The sequence below is a fragment of the Mustelus asterias genome, unplaced genomic scaffold (genome assembly GCF_964213995.1).
Source record: "Mustelus asterias unplaced genomic scaffold, sMusAst1.hap1.1 HAP1_SCAFFOLD_779, whole genome shotgun sequence".
Classification (NCBI taxonomy): domain Eukaryota; kingdom Metazoa; phylum Chordata; class Chondrichthyes; order Carcharhiniformes; family Triakidae; genus Mustelus; species Mustelus asterias.
Window position 1 is genome coordinate 155,001 of NW_027590726.1, and position 16,827 is coordinate 171,827.

Genomic DNA, 16,827 nt, shown 5'->3' on the forward strand with positions numbered 1-16,827 from the left:
CTTTTTGAGCCTTTTTTAAACAACGGAACAACATGAGCTATCCTCCAATCATCCGGCACCTCACCCGTGGATACCGACATTTTAAATATATCTGCCAGGGCCCCTGCAATTTCAACACTCGTCTCCTTCAAGGTCCGACGGAATACCCTGTCCGGTCCCAGGGATTTATCTACTCTGATTTGCCTCAAGACAGCAAGCACCTCCTCCCCTTTAATCTGTATATGTTCCATGACCTCCCTACTTGTTTGCCTTATTTCCATAGACTCCATGCCAGTTTCCTTAGTAAATACGAATGCAAAAACCCATTTAATATCTCCCCCATTTCTTTTGGTTCCATACATAGCCGACCACTCTGATCTTCAAGAGGACCAATTTTATCCCTTACTATCCTTTTGCTCTTAATATACCTGTAGAAGCTCTTAGAATTATCCTTCACCTTGTCTGCCAAAGCAACCTCATGTCTTCTTTTAGCCCTCCTGATTTCTTTCTTAAGTATTTTCTTGCACTTTTTATGCTCCTCAAGCATCTTATTTGCTCCCTGTTGCCTATACATGTCATACATCTCTCTCTTCTTCTTTATCAGAGTTCCAATATCCCTCGAGAACCAAGGTTTCTTATCCTTATTCACTTTGTCTTTAATCCTGACAGGAACATACAAACTCTGCACTCTCAAAATTTCTCCTTTGAAGGCCTCCCACTTACCAATCACATCCTTGCCAGAGAACAGCCTGTCCCAATCCACGCTTTTTAGATCCTTTCTCATTTCTTCAAACTTGGCCTTTTTCCAGTTTAGAACCTCAACCTGAGGACCAGATCTATCTTTATCCATGATCAAGTTGAAACTAATGGCGTTATGATCACTGGAACCAAAGTGTTCCCCTACACACACTTCGGTCACTTGTCCTAACTCGTTTGGCAAAGTTTGCATTTGACAAAGTCCCTCATGGCAGGTTGGTTAAGAAGGTTAAGGCTGATGGGATACAAGGAGAGGTGGCTAGATGGGTAGAAAACTGGCTTGGCCACAGGAGACAGAGGGTAGCAGTCAAAGGGTCTTTTTCCGGCTGGAGCTCTGTGACCAGTGGTGTTCATGCTGTGAAGGGGCTTGGGGCTCCGAAAGCTTGTGTGGCTTTTGCTACCAATTAAACCTGTTGGACTTTATCCTGGTGTTGTTAAACTCCTTACCAGTGGTGTTCCGCAGGGCTCTGTACTGGGACCTCTGCTATTTGTGATATATATAAATGATTTGGAAGAAGGTGTAACTGGTGTTATCAGCAAGTTTGCAGATGACACGAAGATGACTGGACTTGCAGATAGCGATGAACATTATCGGACAATACAGCAAGATATAGATAGGCTGGAAAATTGGGCGGTGAAATGGCAGATGGAATTTAATCCAGATAAATGCGAAGTGATGCATTTTGGAAGAACTAATGTAGGGGGGAGTTATACAATAAATGGCAGAGCCATCAAGATTATAGAAACACAGAGGGTCCTAGGTGTGCAAGTCTACGAATCCTTGAAGGTGGCAGGACAGGTGGAGAAGGTGGTGAAGAAGGCATATGGTATGCTTGCCTTTATAGGGCGGGGTATATAGTATAAAAGCTGGAGTCTGATGTTGCAGCTGTATAGAACGCTGGTTAGGCCACATTTGGAGTACTGCGTCCAGTTCTGGTCGCCGCACTACCAGAAGGACGTGGAGGCTTTAGAGAGAGTGCAGGGAAGGTTTACCAGGATGTTGCCTGGTATGGAGGGTCTTAGCTATGAGGAGAGATTGGTTAAACTGGGCTTGTTCTCCCTGGAAAAACGGAGAATGAGGGGAGACCTAATAGAGGTGTACAAGATTATGAAGGGTATAGATAGGGTGAACAGTGGGAAGCTTTTTCCCAGGTCGGAGGTGACGATCACGAGGGGTCACGGCTCAAGGTGAGAGGGGCAAGGTATAACTCAGATATCAGAGGGACGTTTTTTACACAGAGAGTGGTGGGAGCCTGGAATGCACAGCCAAGTAGGGTGGTGGAGGCAGACTCGCTGACATTGTTTAAGACTTACCTGGATAGTCACATGAGCAGTCTGGGAATGGAGGGATACAAATGAATGGTCTAGTTGGACCAATTATCGGCACAGGCTTGGAGGGCCGAAGGGCCTGTTTCCTGTGCTGTACTGTTCTTTGTTCTTTGTTTCCGAATAGGAGATCTAATATTGCATCCTCTTTAGTTGGTACCTCTATTTATTGATTTAGAAAATGTTCCTGGACACATTTTACAAACTCTAACCCATCTAGACCTTTAACAATATGGGAGTCCCAATCTATATGTGGAAAATTAAAATCCCCTACTATCACAACTTTATGTTTCCTACAGTTGTCTGCTATCTCTCTGCAGATTTGGTCCTCCAATTCTCGCTGACTATTGGGTGGTCCATAATACAACCCCATTAACATGGTCATACCTTTCCTGTTTCTCAGCTCCACCCATATGGCCTTGGCAGACAAGCCCTCTAATCTGTCCTGCCTGAGCACTGCTGTAACATTTTCCCTGACTAGCAATGCCACCCTTCATCCCTCTGCCTCTATCACGTCCGAAACATCGGAACTCTGGAACATTGAGCTGCCAGTCCTGCCACTCCTGTAGCCAAGTTTCACTAATGGCTATAATGTCATAATTCCATGTGTCAATCCACGCCCTCAGCTCGTCTGCCTTCCCCACAATACTCCTGGCATTGAAATAGACACACCTCAGAAGATTATTACCACCAGACACAACCCTTCTATTTGTGATTTTGCATGAACTATTAACATCATTTATTTTCACCCCCGCTCCACTACCTGCTCTGGCACTCTGGTTCCCATCCCCCTGCAAATCTAGCTTAAACCCTCCCCAATAGCACTAGCAAACCTCCCTGCAAGCATATTGGTCCCCTTGTAGTTCAGGTGTAACCCGTCTCTCTTGTACCGGTCCCAACTGCCCCAGAAGAGGTCCCAATGATCTAGAAATCTGAAACCCTGCCCCCTGCACCAGTTCCTCAGCCACGTGTTCATCCGCCCGAGCATCCTACTCTTACCCTCACTGGCACGTGGCACAGGTAGCAATCCTGAGATTACTACCCCTGGGGTCCTGCTTTTTAACTTCCTACCAAGCTCTTTATACTCACTCTTTTGTACACACATTCGCTATATTCTGCTGTATCTCCCTTTCACACAGAGACATATTCTCTCTAGCTTGTTGTATTTCTCACAAGCACACATTCTCTATGTCAAAGAAAGAACAAAGAACAAAGAAAATTACAGCATAAGAACAGGCCCTTCGGCCCTCCTAGCCTGCACCGACCATGCTGCCTAACTGAACTAAAACCCCCTACCCTTCTGGGGACCATATCCTTCTACTCCCATACTATTCATGTATTTGTCCAGACGCCTCTTAAAACTCACTGTCGTATCTGCTTCCACTACAACCCCAGCAGCGAGTTCCAGGCACCCACACCCTTTGTGTAAAAAACCTGCCTCGTACATCTCCTTTAAACCTTGCCCCTCGCACCTTAAACCTATGCCCCCTAGTAATTGACTCTTCCACCCTGGGAAAAAGCTTCTGACTATCCACTGTGTCCATGCCTCTCATAATCTTGTAGACTTCTATCAGGTCGCCCCTCAACCTCCGTCATTCCAAATAGAACAAACCAAGTTTCTCCAACCTCTCCTCATAGGTAATGCCCTCCGTACCAGGCAACGGTCTGGTAAATCTTTTCTGTACCCTCTCCAAAGCCTCCAATCCTTCTGGTAGTGTGGCGACCAGAATTGAGCACGATATTCCAAGTGCGGCCCAACTAAGGTTTAATAAAGCTGCAACATGACTTGCCAATTTTTAAACTCAATGCCCCGGCTGATGAAGGCAAGCATGCCGTATGCCTTCTTGACTACCTTCTCCACCTGCATTGCCACTTTCAGTGACCTGTGTACCTGTACACCCAGATCCCTCTATCAATACACTTCATGGTTCTGCCATTTACTGTATCTTTCCATCTGTATTAGACCTTCCCAAATGCATTACCTCACATTTGTCCGGATTAAACTCCATCTGCCATCTCTCCACCCAAGCCTCCAAACGATTTATATCCTGCTGTGTCCTCTCATGGTCCTCATTGCTATCCGCAAACCCACCAACCTTTGTGTCGTCCGCAAACTTACTAATCAATCCAGTTACATTTTCCTCCAAATCATTTATATATATTACAAACAGCAAAGGTCCCAGTCCTGATCCCTGAGGAACGCCACTTGTCACAGCCCTCCGTTCAGAAACCCTTCCACTGCTACCCTCTGTCTTCTATGACTGAGCCAATTCTGTTTCCACCTTGCCAGCTCACCTCTGATCCCATATATATATGTATATATACATATATAGATATCTGGCAGTATCCCTCTCTCGCTCACATTCCATATATCGGCAGCATCATTCTCTCTCATTCTCACATTCTCTGTATCTTGCTGTATCTGTTCCTCACACTCACACATTTTCTGTAGTTTGTTGTATCTCTCCCTCACACACTCTCATTTTCCTGTATCTCAGAGGCACAGTGGTTCGCATTGTTGCCTCGCCAGGGACACGGGTTCGATTCCCAGCTTGGGTCACTGTCTGCGCGGAGTCTGCACATTCTCCCCATGTCTGCGTGGGTTTCCTTTGGGTGCTTTCCTTCCAGTTTCCTCCCACAGTCTGAAAGACGTGTTGCTTAGTTGCATTGGCCATGCTAAATGCTCCCTCAGTGTCCCTAACAGGCACCAGAGTGTGGTTGCTGAGTGTGTTTAACCTTCTAAAATTGTGATTTTTGTCTTTAGGCATTGGCGGCACGCAGATTAAATTGGTGATTAAATTCATGGGACATGTTGGTGTTGAAGTGATGCAGAACATTATTCTTGAGGTGAGAATCTGTTTGGAGATTAAATATTGGTGACATCAATTCCTGCCTCTCACTCTGAATTCACAGATCAGGAGCTCCATGTCAGATTAAAAGCAGCTTCACTATCCTGCTGATTATCCTTGTATTATCCAGACCACCCTCCTGTTGAAGGGCCGAGTGGCCTCCTCCTGTTCCTGCGTTGGTGTCTGAACCTCTATAGTGTAGCTGAAGTGGGGAGCATTGTCACAGTCCAGTCCCATTGGTCCAAACCCCTCACAGATTGAGGGCAAAGAAAGTCTGAAACAACCTCACATTGCTCTGCTGACCCCAAGATCACCTCTCTCTCTCTCTCTGTCTTCCTCTCTCTTTCCTTTGCTCTCTTTCTCCCTCTATCCATCTCTGTTGCTGCCTCAATGTCTGTCCTCTGTCTCCCTCTCAATTTCTTGCTAACTCTCTCTCTCTCTCTGTCTTGATCTCTTGTCATCTCTCTCTCTCCGACCTTCAATGTTTGTCTCTCTCTCTTCTCACCTTCTGTCTTACTCGGCCACTTGCTTTGTCTCCATCCCTCCCTCTCTCTCTTTTCCTTGAGTCTGTCCTGCTCTTTCTTTTTCTCCCTTTTCTTTCTGTGCCCATCTCTATTTCTCTGTCTTTTTCTTTGCTTCATCCAGTCTCCCCTTTGCTTCTCTCGCTCCCTCACTGAACTCATTTCTCCAGTCCCATTTTCACTACAAACGTTGGAAGCAATGTCACCTGTTCCGTATGGCCAGTGCAGTTCCAGACAGTGATTGGCAGTGAATGTGACTTTTTGTCCCCAAACTCTACTTCACAATTTCCCTGCACCCTCACTGCAATATGAATTATGTCTCCTGTCTGTGATATAGCTGCAGCTGTCACTCAAGAATCGATTTCCGGATGTGGATCTTCATTTGAGTATTGCAGATGATTAACTCTCGGCTGTGGCTTACTCCAGAAGATTGTTGGTGATGGATTGTATCAGTCAGCGCATGATGGCCTGTGTGTTTGACAGCTTTGCTCACTAATCGTCCTGCCTTACAATGTTAAGTAGCTAGCAAAGGATTCATTGCTCGCTGTGTGCTACTGTTACATCATTATTGATTCTTCTTCATGTGACAGGATTGTGGGAACTTTAGCTTTTGCTTTGTTAAATAGGGAAACATACCCTCAATTTGAAAATACTGACTACTGGGCTGTTGGACAGAGATTGACCCAACATTGACCATTTTTAACTTTCTGCTTAATGAGAGAATGATCTGTGTGGAGCCCCCTGAGAATGGGCCCCCTGTGAATGGGCAAACAGACCACTGTTAATCCAAGCTAAATTCTGGGGAGATATCATCCTTTTTCTGAAGGTTGTGACAGGTTGATGTTGGTCGGTACAGAATAGAATACAGGCTTATTGTTTTATCTATAGAATAGGAAGTGAGTGTATGAAAAGTGAAATATTTGACAACTGATCTCACGAACCCAGTGAAAGAAGAAATTACATCAGCTTTATTAACCAAATTGATATATGCTGGCTCCAATCAGATCCTCCTTATCTGGAGTAGTGATACTGCTGGTGGAGCAGGAAGCAATATGTTTGTATCTTCACTCCATTCGATTCATAGAACCGGTGAACGGTCCCTGTTGGTCCCATTGTGAAGATGTAAAAGTGTAACAAAGAACAAAGAACAGTACAGCACAGGAAACAGGCCCTTCGGCCCTCCAAGCCTGTGCCGCTCCTTGGTCCAACTAGACCAATCGTTTGTATCCCTCCATTCCCAGGCTGCTCATGTGAGCAAGATATGATTAGGACTAAAATCACAGGAAAATCCTGCCAAGGATGCACTCTCAGCAAAACAACGTCTGTGGAGATCAGTAAAATTTAGTATTTCGAGTCAATGTGCTGGCTTTTGAGCTGAAACATTAACTGTGTTTCACTCCGCAGTTCCTGCCTGACCTGCCGAGTCTGTACAGCTTGTCTTTTTCTGTTTTTTTCTTTACACGATCAGGTCTATCAGATTCTCATTAATGGGCTTTCACAAACCCAAACCTATGCCTCAGAAAAGCCTCGGAAGAAACAGGAGAAAATCACGAGGGTTTTGATTGCAAAGTGTCTGTTTAACTGATTATTCAGCTGGGAACTGTAACGTGTTCGAGCCCATCACCATCACATGTGGGTTTCTCAGTTAAGTGGGTGTGTAAATGTATGCAATGTGTGCTTAATAAATCTCAAAATACTTGACCACAATGTTTCAAATCTGTTTCTTTTGGAGAGATGTCCAGATTATCGAATTAGGAGCTAAAACCACCCTGGAACGGTTTGAAACTCACCTTGTTGTCTGGCCTATCTCTCAGATTCTCAACTCTCTGTCTTCCCATGGATTCATCTTCCTCTCCCTGCTTCACTTTGAATATTTTTCCGGCTTTTCTGCTAATGAACACTCGCAGTTCACAAGATAGAAGAACATAAGAAATAAGAGCAGGAGGAGGCCATTTGGCCCCTCAAGCCTGCTCTGCCACTCAGTCCAATCCTGACTGATCCTGGGCTTTATCTTCACTTTCCCACCCACCCCCATATCCCCTAATTTTATGACACCACAAATCTGTCTGCTCCAGCCTTATATTTATTCAACAAAGGAGCACCCATAACTCCGAGTTAGAGAATTCCAAAGATTCATTGCCATTAGAGTAAAGAAATTACTCTTCATCTCTTTAGGGGCAGGTGCGACCTGTACAGTTTAATTTAATTTAATTTAATCTCAGTTGTTTGGGTTTAATCTCAGTTGTTTGGGTTTAATCTCAGTTGTTCGGGTTTAATCCCAGTTGTTGTGGATTTAATCTCAGTTGTTGTGGATTTAATCTCAGTTGTTTGGATTTAATCTCAGTTGTTTGGGTTTAATGTCAGTTGTTTGGATTTAATCTCAGTTGTTTGGGTTTAATATCAGTTGTTTGGGTTTAATCTCAGTTGTTTGGGTTTAATATCAGTTGTTTGGGTTTAATCTCAGTTGTTTGGGTTTAATCTCAGTTGTTCGGGTTTAATCCCAGTTGTTGTGGATTTAATCTCAGTTGTTTGGATTTAATCTCAGTTGTTTGGGTTTAATCTCAGTTGTTTGGGTTTAATCTCAGTTGTTTGGGTTTAATCTCAGTTGTTTGGGTTTAATCTCAGTTGTTCGGGTTTAATCCCAGTTGTTGTGGATTTAATCTCAGTTGTTGTGGATTTAATCTCAGTTGTTTGGATTTAATCTCAGTTGTTTGGGTTTAATCTCAGTTGTTTGGATTTAATCTCAGTTGTTGTGGATTTAATCTCAGTTGTTTGGATTTAATCTCAGTTGTTTGGGTTTAATCTCAGTTGTTTGGGTTTAATCTCAGTTGTTTGGGTTTAATCTCAGTTGTTTGGGTTTAATGTCAGTTGTTTGGATTTAATCTCAGTTGTTTGGGTTTAATCTCAGTTGTTTGGGTTTAATCTCAGTTGTTTGGATTTAATCTCAGTTGTTGTGGATTTAATCTCAGTTGTTTGGATTTAATCTCAGTTGTTTGGGTTTAATCTCAGTTGTTTGGGTTTAATCTCAGTTGTTTGGGTTTAATCTCAGTTGTTTGGGTTTAATCTCAGTTGTTTGGGTTTAATGTCAGTTGTTTGGATTTAATCTCAGTTGTTTGGGTTTAATCTCAGTTGTTTGGGTTTAATCTCAGTTGTTTGGGTTTAATCTCAGTTGTTTGGGTTTAATGTCAGTTGTTTGGATTTAATCTCAGTTGTTTGGGTTTAATATCAGTTGTTTGGATTTAATCTCAGTTGTTGTGGGTTTAATCTCAGTTGTTTGGATTGAATCTCAGTTGTTTGGGTTTAATCCCAGTTGTTGTGGGTTTAATCTCAGTTGTTGTGGGTTTAATCTCAGTTGTTTGGATTTAATCTCAGTGGTTTGGGTTTAATATCAGTTGTTTGGATTTAATCTCAGTTGTTTGGATTTAATCTCAGTTGTTTGGATTTAATCTCAGTTGTTTGGGTTTAATCTCAGTTGTTTGGGTTTAATCCCAGTTGTTGTGGATTTAATCTCAGTTGTTTGGATTTAATCTCAGTTGTTTGGGTTTAATCTCAGTTGTTTGGGTTTAATCTCAGTTGTTTGGGTTTAATCTCAGTTGTTTGGATTTAATATCAGTTATTTGGGTTTAATCTCAGTTGTTTGGGTTTAATCTCAGTTGTTTGGGTTTAATCTCAGTTGTTTGGGTTTAATCTCAGTTGTTTGGATTTAATATCAGTTATTTGGGTTTAATCTCAGTTGTTTGGGTTTAATATCAGTTGTTTGGATTTAATCTCAGTTGTTTGGGTTTAATATCAGTTGTTTGGGTTTAATATCAGTTGTTCTGGGTTTAATCTCAGTTGTTTGGGTTTAATATCAGTTGTTTAGGTTTAATCTCAGTTGTTTTGGGTTTAATCTCAGTTGTTTGGGTTTAATATCAGTTGTTCTGGGTTTAATCTCAGTTGTTCTGGGTTTAATATCAGTTGTTTGGGTTTAATCTCAGTTGTTTGGGTTTAATATCAGTTGTTAATATCAGGGATTTGTTCCCAGGAGCAGGCTGAGGGTAAGAGAGTGGGTTTTCTGACTTTAATTAATTCTTTATTTTTTCAGTTAATTTTGGGTTTAAAATCGGAGGTTTTTTTCAAAACCGGAAGTCGGGCCAGGAGAGGCCTGGGGAAGTTTTTGGAGGGTTTAAAAGCACACCAAAGTATACAGCGGGCAGCATCGTAGCGGGCAGCAGAGTGAGTGGGAAGTTGAGTGAGCTGTCAGGGCTTTGGCTCACAGGGCTTGGACGAGCAGGGGTGAGTTTTTGTTTCCTTACACTCTTATTAACTTTTCACTGTCTTACTTGACATAAAGTGTCCAGTATGAGTGTGAAACCAGTGTGTTGTTCCCAGTGTAGGATGTGGGAGGTCCTGGAGGCATCTGGCCTCCCGGACATCCACATCTGTGAGGGGTGTGTCGAGCTGCGGTTCCTGAGGGACCGTGTTAGGGAGCTGGAACTGCAGCTCGAGGATCTTAGGCTGATGAGGGAGAATGAGGAGGTGATAGACAAGAGCTATCATCAGGTGGTCACACCAGGGCAACGGGAGGAGGCCAAGTGGGTGATGGCCAGGAAGGGTAAGGCTAGGGTGGTTGAGAGCACCCCAGTGGATTTGCCCCTGCACAACAAGTACTCCTGCTTGAGTACTGCTGGGGGGGACAGCCCGCCTGGGGGAAGCAGCAGTGGCCGTGTCTCCGCAGTGGAGTCCAGCCCTGTAACTCAGAGGGCTAAGGAAAAGAGGAGGAAGGCGGTATTAATCGGGGACTCAATGGTGAAGGGGACAGACAGGCGTTTCTGCGGAGGTAGGCGGGATTCTCGCATGGTGGTCTGCCTCCCTGGGGCCGGGATCCAGGATGTCGCTAGTCGCGTCCCGGAAATCCTGAGGTGGGAGGGAGAGGAGCCTGAGGTAGCGGTACATATTGGTACCGCTGATGTGGGTAGGAAGGGAGAAGGGGTCATGAAAAGGGAGTACAGGGAATTAGGGAGACAGCTGAGAAAGAGGAAAGCAAAGGTAGTAATCTCAGGATTACTGCCTGTGCCACGGGAAGGTGAGGGCAGGAATGGAGTGAGGTGGAAGATGAATGTGTGGCTGAGGGACTGGTGCAGGGGGCAGGGATTCAGGTTCCTGGACCATTGGGACCTCTTTAGGGGCAGGGGTGATCTGTATACAAAAAACGGGTGGAACTTGAATCACACGGGGACCAATATCCTGGCCGGTAGGTTGGCTAAGGTTACTGGGGAGAATTTAAACTAGATAGGTTGGGGGGAGGGGAGCTAGAAGAGTTGACTAGGATCAAGGAACTAATTGATGGGGTGGAGGATGCAGGGGTAAGGGGAATTACAAAATTAATGGTAGAGGAGAGGGTGCAAGTGAATGAAGGCGGTAATTTAGATAAGGGAGTAGAGGGAGAGGGTGTTCGCGACTCATCAAAGCGGGTCCAGATAAAAGCTGGAATAAGGACACTTTGCCTGAATGCACGAAGCATTCGGAACAAGGTAAATGAGTTGATGGTGCAAATCAGCACGAGTGGGTACGATCTAGTGGCCATTACAGAAACGTGGCTGAAAGGTGACCAGGACTGGGAGATGAATATCCAGGGGTATCAGGCGTTTAGGAAGAATAGACAGGAAGGAAAAGGTGGTGGGGTCGCGCTATTAATAAGAGATAATATCAGGGTAGTACTGAGGGATGACATAGGCTCTGAGGAACAAAACGTGGAATCATTATGGGTAGAGATGAGGAATAGTAGAGGGAGAAAGACACTAGTAGGTGTGGTATATAGGCCCCCAAATAATAATGTTGAGGTAGGGAGGGCTATAAACAAGCAGATAAGGGATGCGTGTAAAAACGGAACGGCAATAATCATGGGGGACTTCAACATGCACATTGACTGGCAGACTCAAGTCGGTAAGGGTGGAATGGAGGAAGAGTTCTTAGAATGCTGTCGGGATAGTTTCCTTGAACAGCATGTTACGGAACCGACGAGGGAACGAGCTATTTTGGATCTGGTATTGTGTAACGAGGTAGGTAGAATTAAGGATCTTATTGTGAAGGACCCTCTTGGGTCTAGTGACCACAATATGGTCGAATTTCTGATTCAGATGGAAGAGGAGAAAGTTTGGTCCCAAACCAGTGTCCTCTGTTTGAACAGAGGGAAATATGATAGGATGAGGGATGAATTGGCTAAGGTAGACTGGGAGAGCAGGCTGGCAGGTAGGATAGCTGAGGAACAGTGGAGGATTTTTAAGGAGATCCTTTTCAGTTCTCAGCAAAAATATATTCCAGCAAAAAACAAGGATTGTAAGAAAAGGGAGAACCAGCCGTGGATAACGAAGGAAATAAAGGAGAGTATTAAAATAAAAACAGCTGCGTACAGAGTGGCCACAAATAGTGGAGAAACAAGTGATTGGGAAAAATTTAAGAAACAACAAAGAGAGACTAAGAAAGCGATAAAGAAAGGAAGGATAGACTATGAAGCTAGGCTAGCAATTAATATAAAAAATGATAGTAAAAGTTTTTATAAATATATAAAAAGGAATAGAGTGGCTAGAGTGAATGTTGGACCCTTGGAGGACGAGAGGGGGGAGTTAATAGTGGGAAATGAGGATATGGCTGAGTCTTTAAATAAGTTTTTTGTGTCAGTCTTCACGGTGGAGGACACAAATAGTTTGCCAAATATTAACGATAGAGGGTTGGCAGCAGGAGAAATACTTAATACAATTAATGTTACCAGAGAGGCAGTGCTGGGTAGACTAATGGGACTGAAGGTGGATAAGTCCCCGGGTCCGGATGGAATGCATCCCAGGGTATTGAAAGAAATGTCAGAGGTAATAGTGGATGCGTTAGTGATTATTTATCAAAACTCGTTGCATTCTGGGGTAGTGCCGGTTGATTGGAAAACGGCTAATGTTACGCCGCTGTTTAAAAAAGGAAGGAGACAAAAGGCGGGTAACTATAGGCCGGTCAGCTTAACGTCTATAGTAGGGAAAATGCTGGAATCCATTATTAAAGAGGAGATAGCAGGGCATCTGGATAGAAATGGTTCGATCAATCAGACGCAGCATGGATTCATGAGGGGAAAGTCGTGCTTGACGAACATGTTGGATTTTTATGAAGATGTGACTAGGGCGGTTGATGGAGGAAAACAGGTGGATGCGGTGTTTTTGGATTTCCAAAAGGCGTTTGATAAGGTGCCCCATAAAAGGCTGCTGAAGAAGATTAGGGCACACGGAGTTGGGGGTAGTGTGTTAAAGTGGATTGGGGACTGGCTATCCGACAGGAAGCAAAGAGTCGGAATAAATGGGTGTTTTTCCGGTTGGAGGAAGGTAACTAGTGGCGTGCCGCAGGGATCGGTACTCGGGCCGCAACTGTTTACCATTTATATAGATGATCTGGAGGAGGGGACGGAGTGTAGGGTAACGAAGTTTGCAGACGACACAAAGATAAGTGGAAAAGTGAATCGAGTGGAACATAGAACATAGAACATAGAACATTACAGCGCAGAACAGGCCCTTCGGCCCACGATGTTGCACCGACCAGTTAAAAAAAAAACAAAAAAAAAACTGTGACCCTCCAACCTAAACCAATTTCTTTTCGTCCATGAACCTATCTACGGATCTCTTAAACGCCCCCAAACTAGGCGCATTTACTACTGATGCTGGCAGGGCATTCCAATCCCTCACCACCCTCTGGGTAAAGAACCTACCCCTGACATCGGTTCTATAACTACCCCCCCTCAATTTAAAGCCATGCCCCCTCGTGCTGGATTTCTCCATCAGAGGAAAAAGGCTATCACTATCCACCCTATCTAAACCTCTAATCATCTTATATGTTTCAATAAGATCCCCTCTTAGCCGCCGCCTTTCCAGCGAAAACAATCCCAAATCCCTCAGCCTCTCCTCATAGGATCTCCCCTCCATACCAGGCAACATCCTGGTAAACCTCCTCTGCACCCTCTCCAAAGCCTCCACATCCTTCCTGTAATGTGGGGACCAGAACTGCACACAGTACTCCAAGTGCGGCCGCACCAGAGTTGTGTACAGTTGCAACATAACGCTACGACTCCTAAATTCAATCCCCCTACCAATAAACGCCAAGACACCATATGCCTTCTTAACAACCTTATCTACTTGATTCCCAACTTTCAGGGATCTATGCACACATACACCTAGATCCCTCTGCTCCTCCACACTATTCAAAGTCCTCCCGTTAGCCCTATACTCAACACATCTGTTATTCCTACCAAAGTGAATTACCTCACACTTCTCCGCATTAAACTCCATCCGCCACCTCTCGGCCCAACTTTGCAACCTGTCTAAGTCTTCCTGCAGACTACGACACCCTTCCTCACTGTCTACCACACCACCGACTTTGGTGTCATCAGCAAATTTGCTAATCCACCCAACTATACCCTCATCCAGATCATTAATAAATATTACAAACAGCAGTGGCCCCAAAACAGATCCCTGAGGTACACCACTTGTAACCGCACTCCATGATGAATATTTACTATCAACCACCACCCTCTGTTTCCTATCCGCTAGCCAATTCCTGATCCAATTTCCTAGATCACCCCCAATCCCATACATCTGCATTTTCTGCAGAAGCCTACCATGGTGAACCTTATCAAACGCCTTACTAAAATCCATATATACCACGTCCACTGCCTTGCCCCCATCCACCTCCTTGGTCACTTTCTCAAAAAACTCAATAAGGTTAGTAAGGCACGACCTACCTGCCACAAAACCATGCTGACTATCACCTATCAATTCATTACTCTCCAAATAATTATAAATCCTATCCCTTATAATTTTTTCCAACATCTTGCCGACAACAGAAGTGAGACTCACCGGTCTATAATTCCCGGGGAAGTCTCTGTTCCCCTTCTTAAACAATGGGACAACATTCGCTAACCTCCAATCTTCTGGTACTATACCAGAGGCCAACGACGACCTGAAGATCAGAGCCAGAGGCTCTGCAATCACTTCTCTTGCCTCCCAGAGAATCCTTGGATAAATCCCATCCGGACCAGGGGATTTATCTATTTTCAGACCCTCCAGAATATCCTGCACATCCTCCTTATCAACTGTAATACTGTCTATTCTACTCCCTTGCAACCCAGTGTCCTCCTCAGCTATATTCATGTCCCCTTGCGTGAACACCGAAGAGAAATATTGCTTCAATGCTTCACCAATCTCCTCCGGTTCCACACATAACTTCCCTCTGCCATCTATAACTGGCCCTAAACTTGCCCTAACCAACCTTCTGTTCTTGACATACCTATAGAACGCCTTAGGATTCTCTTTAACCCTATCCGCCAAAGTCTTCTCATGTCCCCTTTTAGCCCTTCTAAGCTCGCTCTTCAACTCCCTCTTAGCCAATCTAAAGCTTTCTAGTGCACTACCCGAGTGCTCACGTCTCATCCGAACATAAGCCTCCTTTTTCTTTTTAACCAACAAAGAAACTTTTTTGGTGCACCACGGTTCCCTAGCCCTACCAATTCCTCCTTGCCTGACAGGGACATACCTATCACAGACTCGCAGTAGCTGCTCCTTGAAAAAACTCCACATGTCGGACGTTCCCAGTCCCTGTAATCTCCTAGTCCAACCTATGTTTCCTAATTCTCTCCTAATAGCCTCATAATTACCCTTCCCCCAGCTAAAACCACTGGCCCGAGGTTCATGCCTATCCCTTTCCATCACTAAGGTGAACGTAACCGAATTGTGGTCACTATCACCAAAATGCACACCAACTTCCAAGTCTAGCACCTGGTCTGGCTCATTTCCCAGCACCAGATCCAATATAGCCTCACCTCTAGTTGGCCTGTCTACATACTGAGTCAAAAAACCTTCCTGCACGCTTTGAACAAAAACTGACCCCTCTAACGAGCTAGAGCTATAACAATTCCAGTCAATATTAGTCAAGTTAAAATCCCCCATAACAATTGCCCTATTACTTTCACTCCTAAGCAGGATTGACTCCGCAATCCTTTCCTCAACCTCTCTAGAACTTTTAGGAGGTCTATAAAAGACTCCCAACAGGGTGACCTCTCCTCTCCTATTTCTAATCTCCGCCCATACTACCTCAACAGATAAGTCCTCATCAAACCTCCTCTCTGACACTGTGATACAATCTCTGACCAATAATGCTACCCCTCCCCCTCTTCTACCTCCTTCCCTACTTCGACTAAAACATTTGAACCCCGGGACCTGCAGCATCCATTCCTGCCCCTGCTCTATCCATGTCTCTGAAATAGCCACAACATCGAAGTCCCAGGTACTGATCCACGCTGCAAGTTCACCCACTTTATTGCGAATACTCCTGGCATTGAAGTATACACATTTCAAACCCTGCTCCACCCCACCTCTGCAATGCCGTGCATTGCAGTCCCCATCCATGCATCCCTCACTTTCAGCCCCACTACTCAGGATCCCTCCCCCCCCCCGAATCAGTTTAAACCTCCCTGCATGGCCTTAGCAAATTTACCCCCCAGGATATTGGTCCCCTTCTGATTAAGGTGTAGACCATCCTTCTCATAGAGGTCACACCTTCCCCAGTACGAGCCCCAATTGCTTAAGTACCTGAACCCCTCCCTCCTGCACCATCCCCTCAGCCATGAATTCAAACCTTCCCTCTCCCTATTCCTCTCTAAACTATCCCGTGGTACAGGCAAGAGTCCAGAGATAACCACTCTGTCAGTCTTGGCCTTTAGTTTCCACCCCAACTCCATAAATCCCTGCCTAATATCCCCTTCCCCTATCCTCCCTATGTCGTGTGTCCCCACATGTACAATAACTTGTGGTTTATCTCCCTCCCCCCTAAGAGTCCTGAATACCCTGTCAGACACATCCCGGACCCCAGCCCCTGGTAGGCAACACACCAACCCTGAGTCCCTACCTTTAGTTCCGACCCTCCTATCTGTCCCCTTAATTGTGGAGTCCCCAATCACAAGGCCCAGTCTTTTACAGCCCCTAACCACCTGAGCTTTCTCACTCGGCTCACCCCCAGAGATCTGCTCTCTATGCTCAGTTGATTCCTCCTCAACTGTAGCCTCCAGCACCGAAAACCTATTATGGAGGGGAACCGCCCCAGGGGATTGTCTTCCCGATTGCTTCTTACCCCTCCTCCTGGCATTGACCCAAGCCTCATTTCTAGGAGTTACTATTTCTCTATAACTCCTATCAACTTCCACCTCCGCCTCCCGAATTATGCGGAGTTCCTCTACCTCCCCCTCCAGCTCCTTTACACGCTCCTCCAGAAGCTGCAATCTAATGCACTTCTTACAACTAAAATCTCCTGAAACACTACTGGATTTCCTCACCACATACATCCCACAGGAGATGCAGCATACTGCCTGAACTGCCATCCCTGAAGCCATT

At 44.9% G+C, this 16,827-nt stretch overlaps 1 protein-coding gene across 1 annotated transcript in view; it reads left to right on the plus strand.

Annotated features, from left to right (window-relative positions):
* Positions 1-7,132, plus strand: part of LOC144487409 (uncharacterized) — a gene marked incomplete at its 5' end in the record, with an annotated part of 137,585 nt that extends 130,453 nt beyond the window's left edge. The window contains 2 exons of the mRNA XM_078205500.1: positions 4,826-4,908; positions 5,769-7,132. Of these exons, the coding sequence (XP_078061626.1) occupies positions 4,826-4,908; positions 5,769-5,834 (149 nt within the window). The remainder of the gene's footprint in view (positions 1-4,825; positions 4,909-5,768) is intronic.
* Between the last annotated feature and the right edge of the window lie 9,695 nt (positions 7,133-16,827).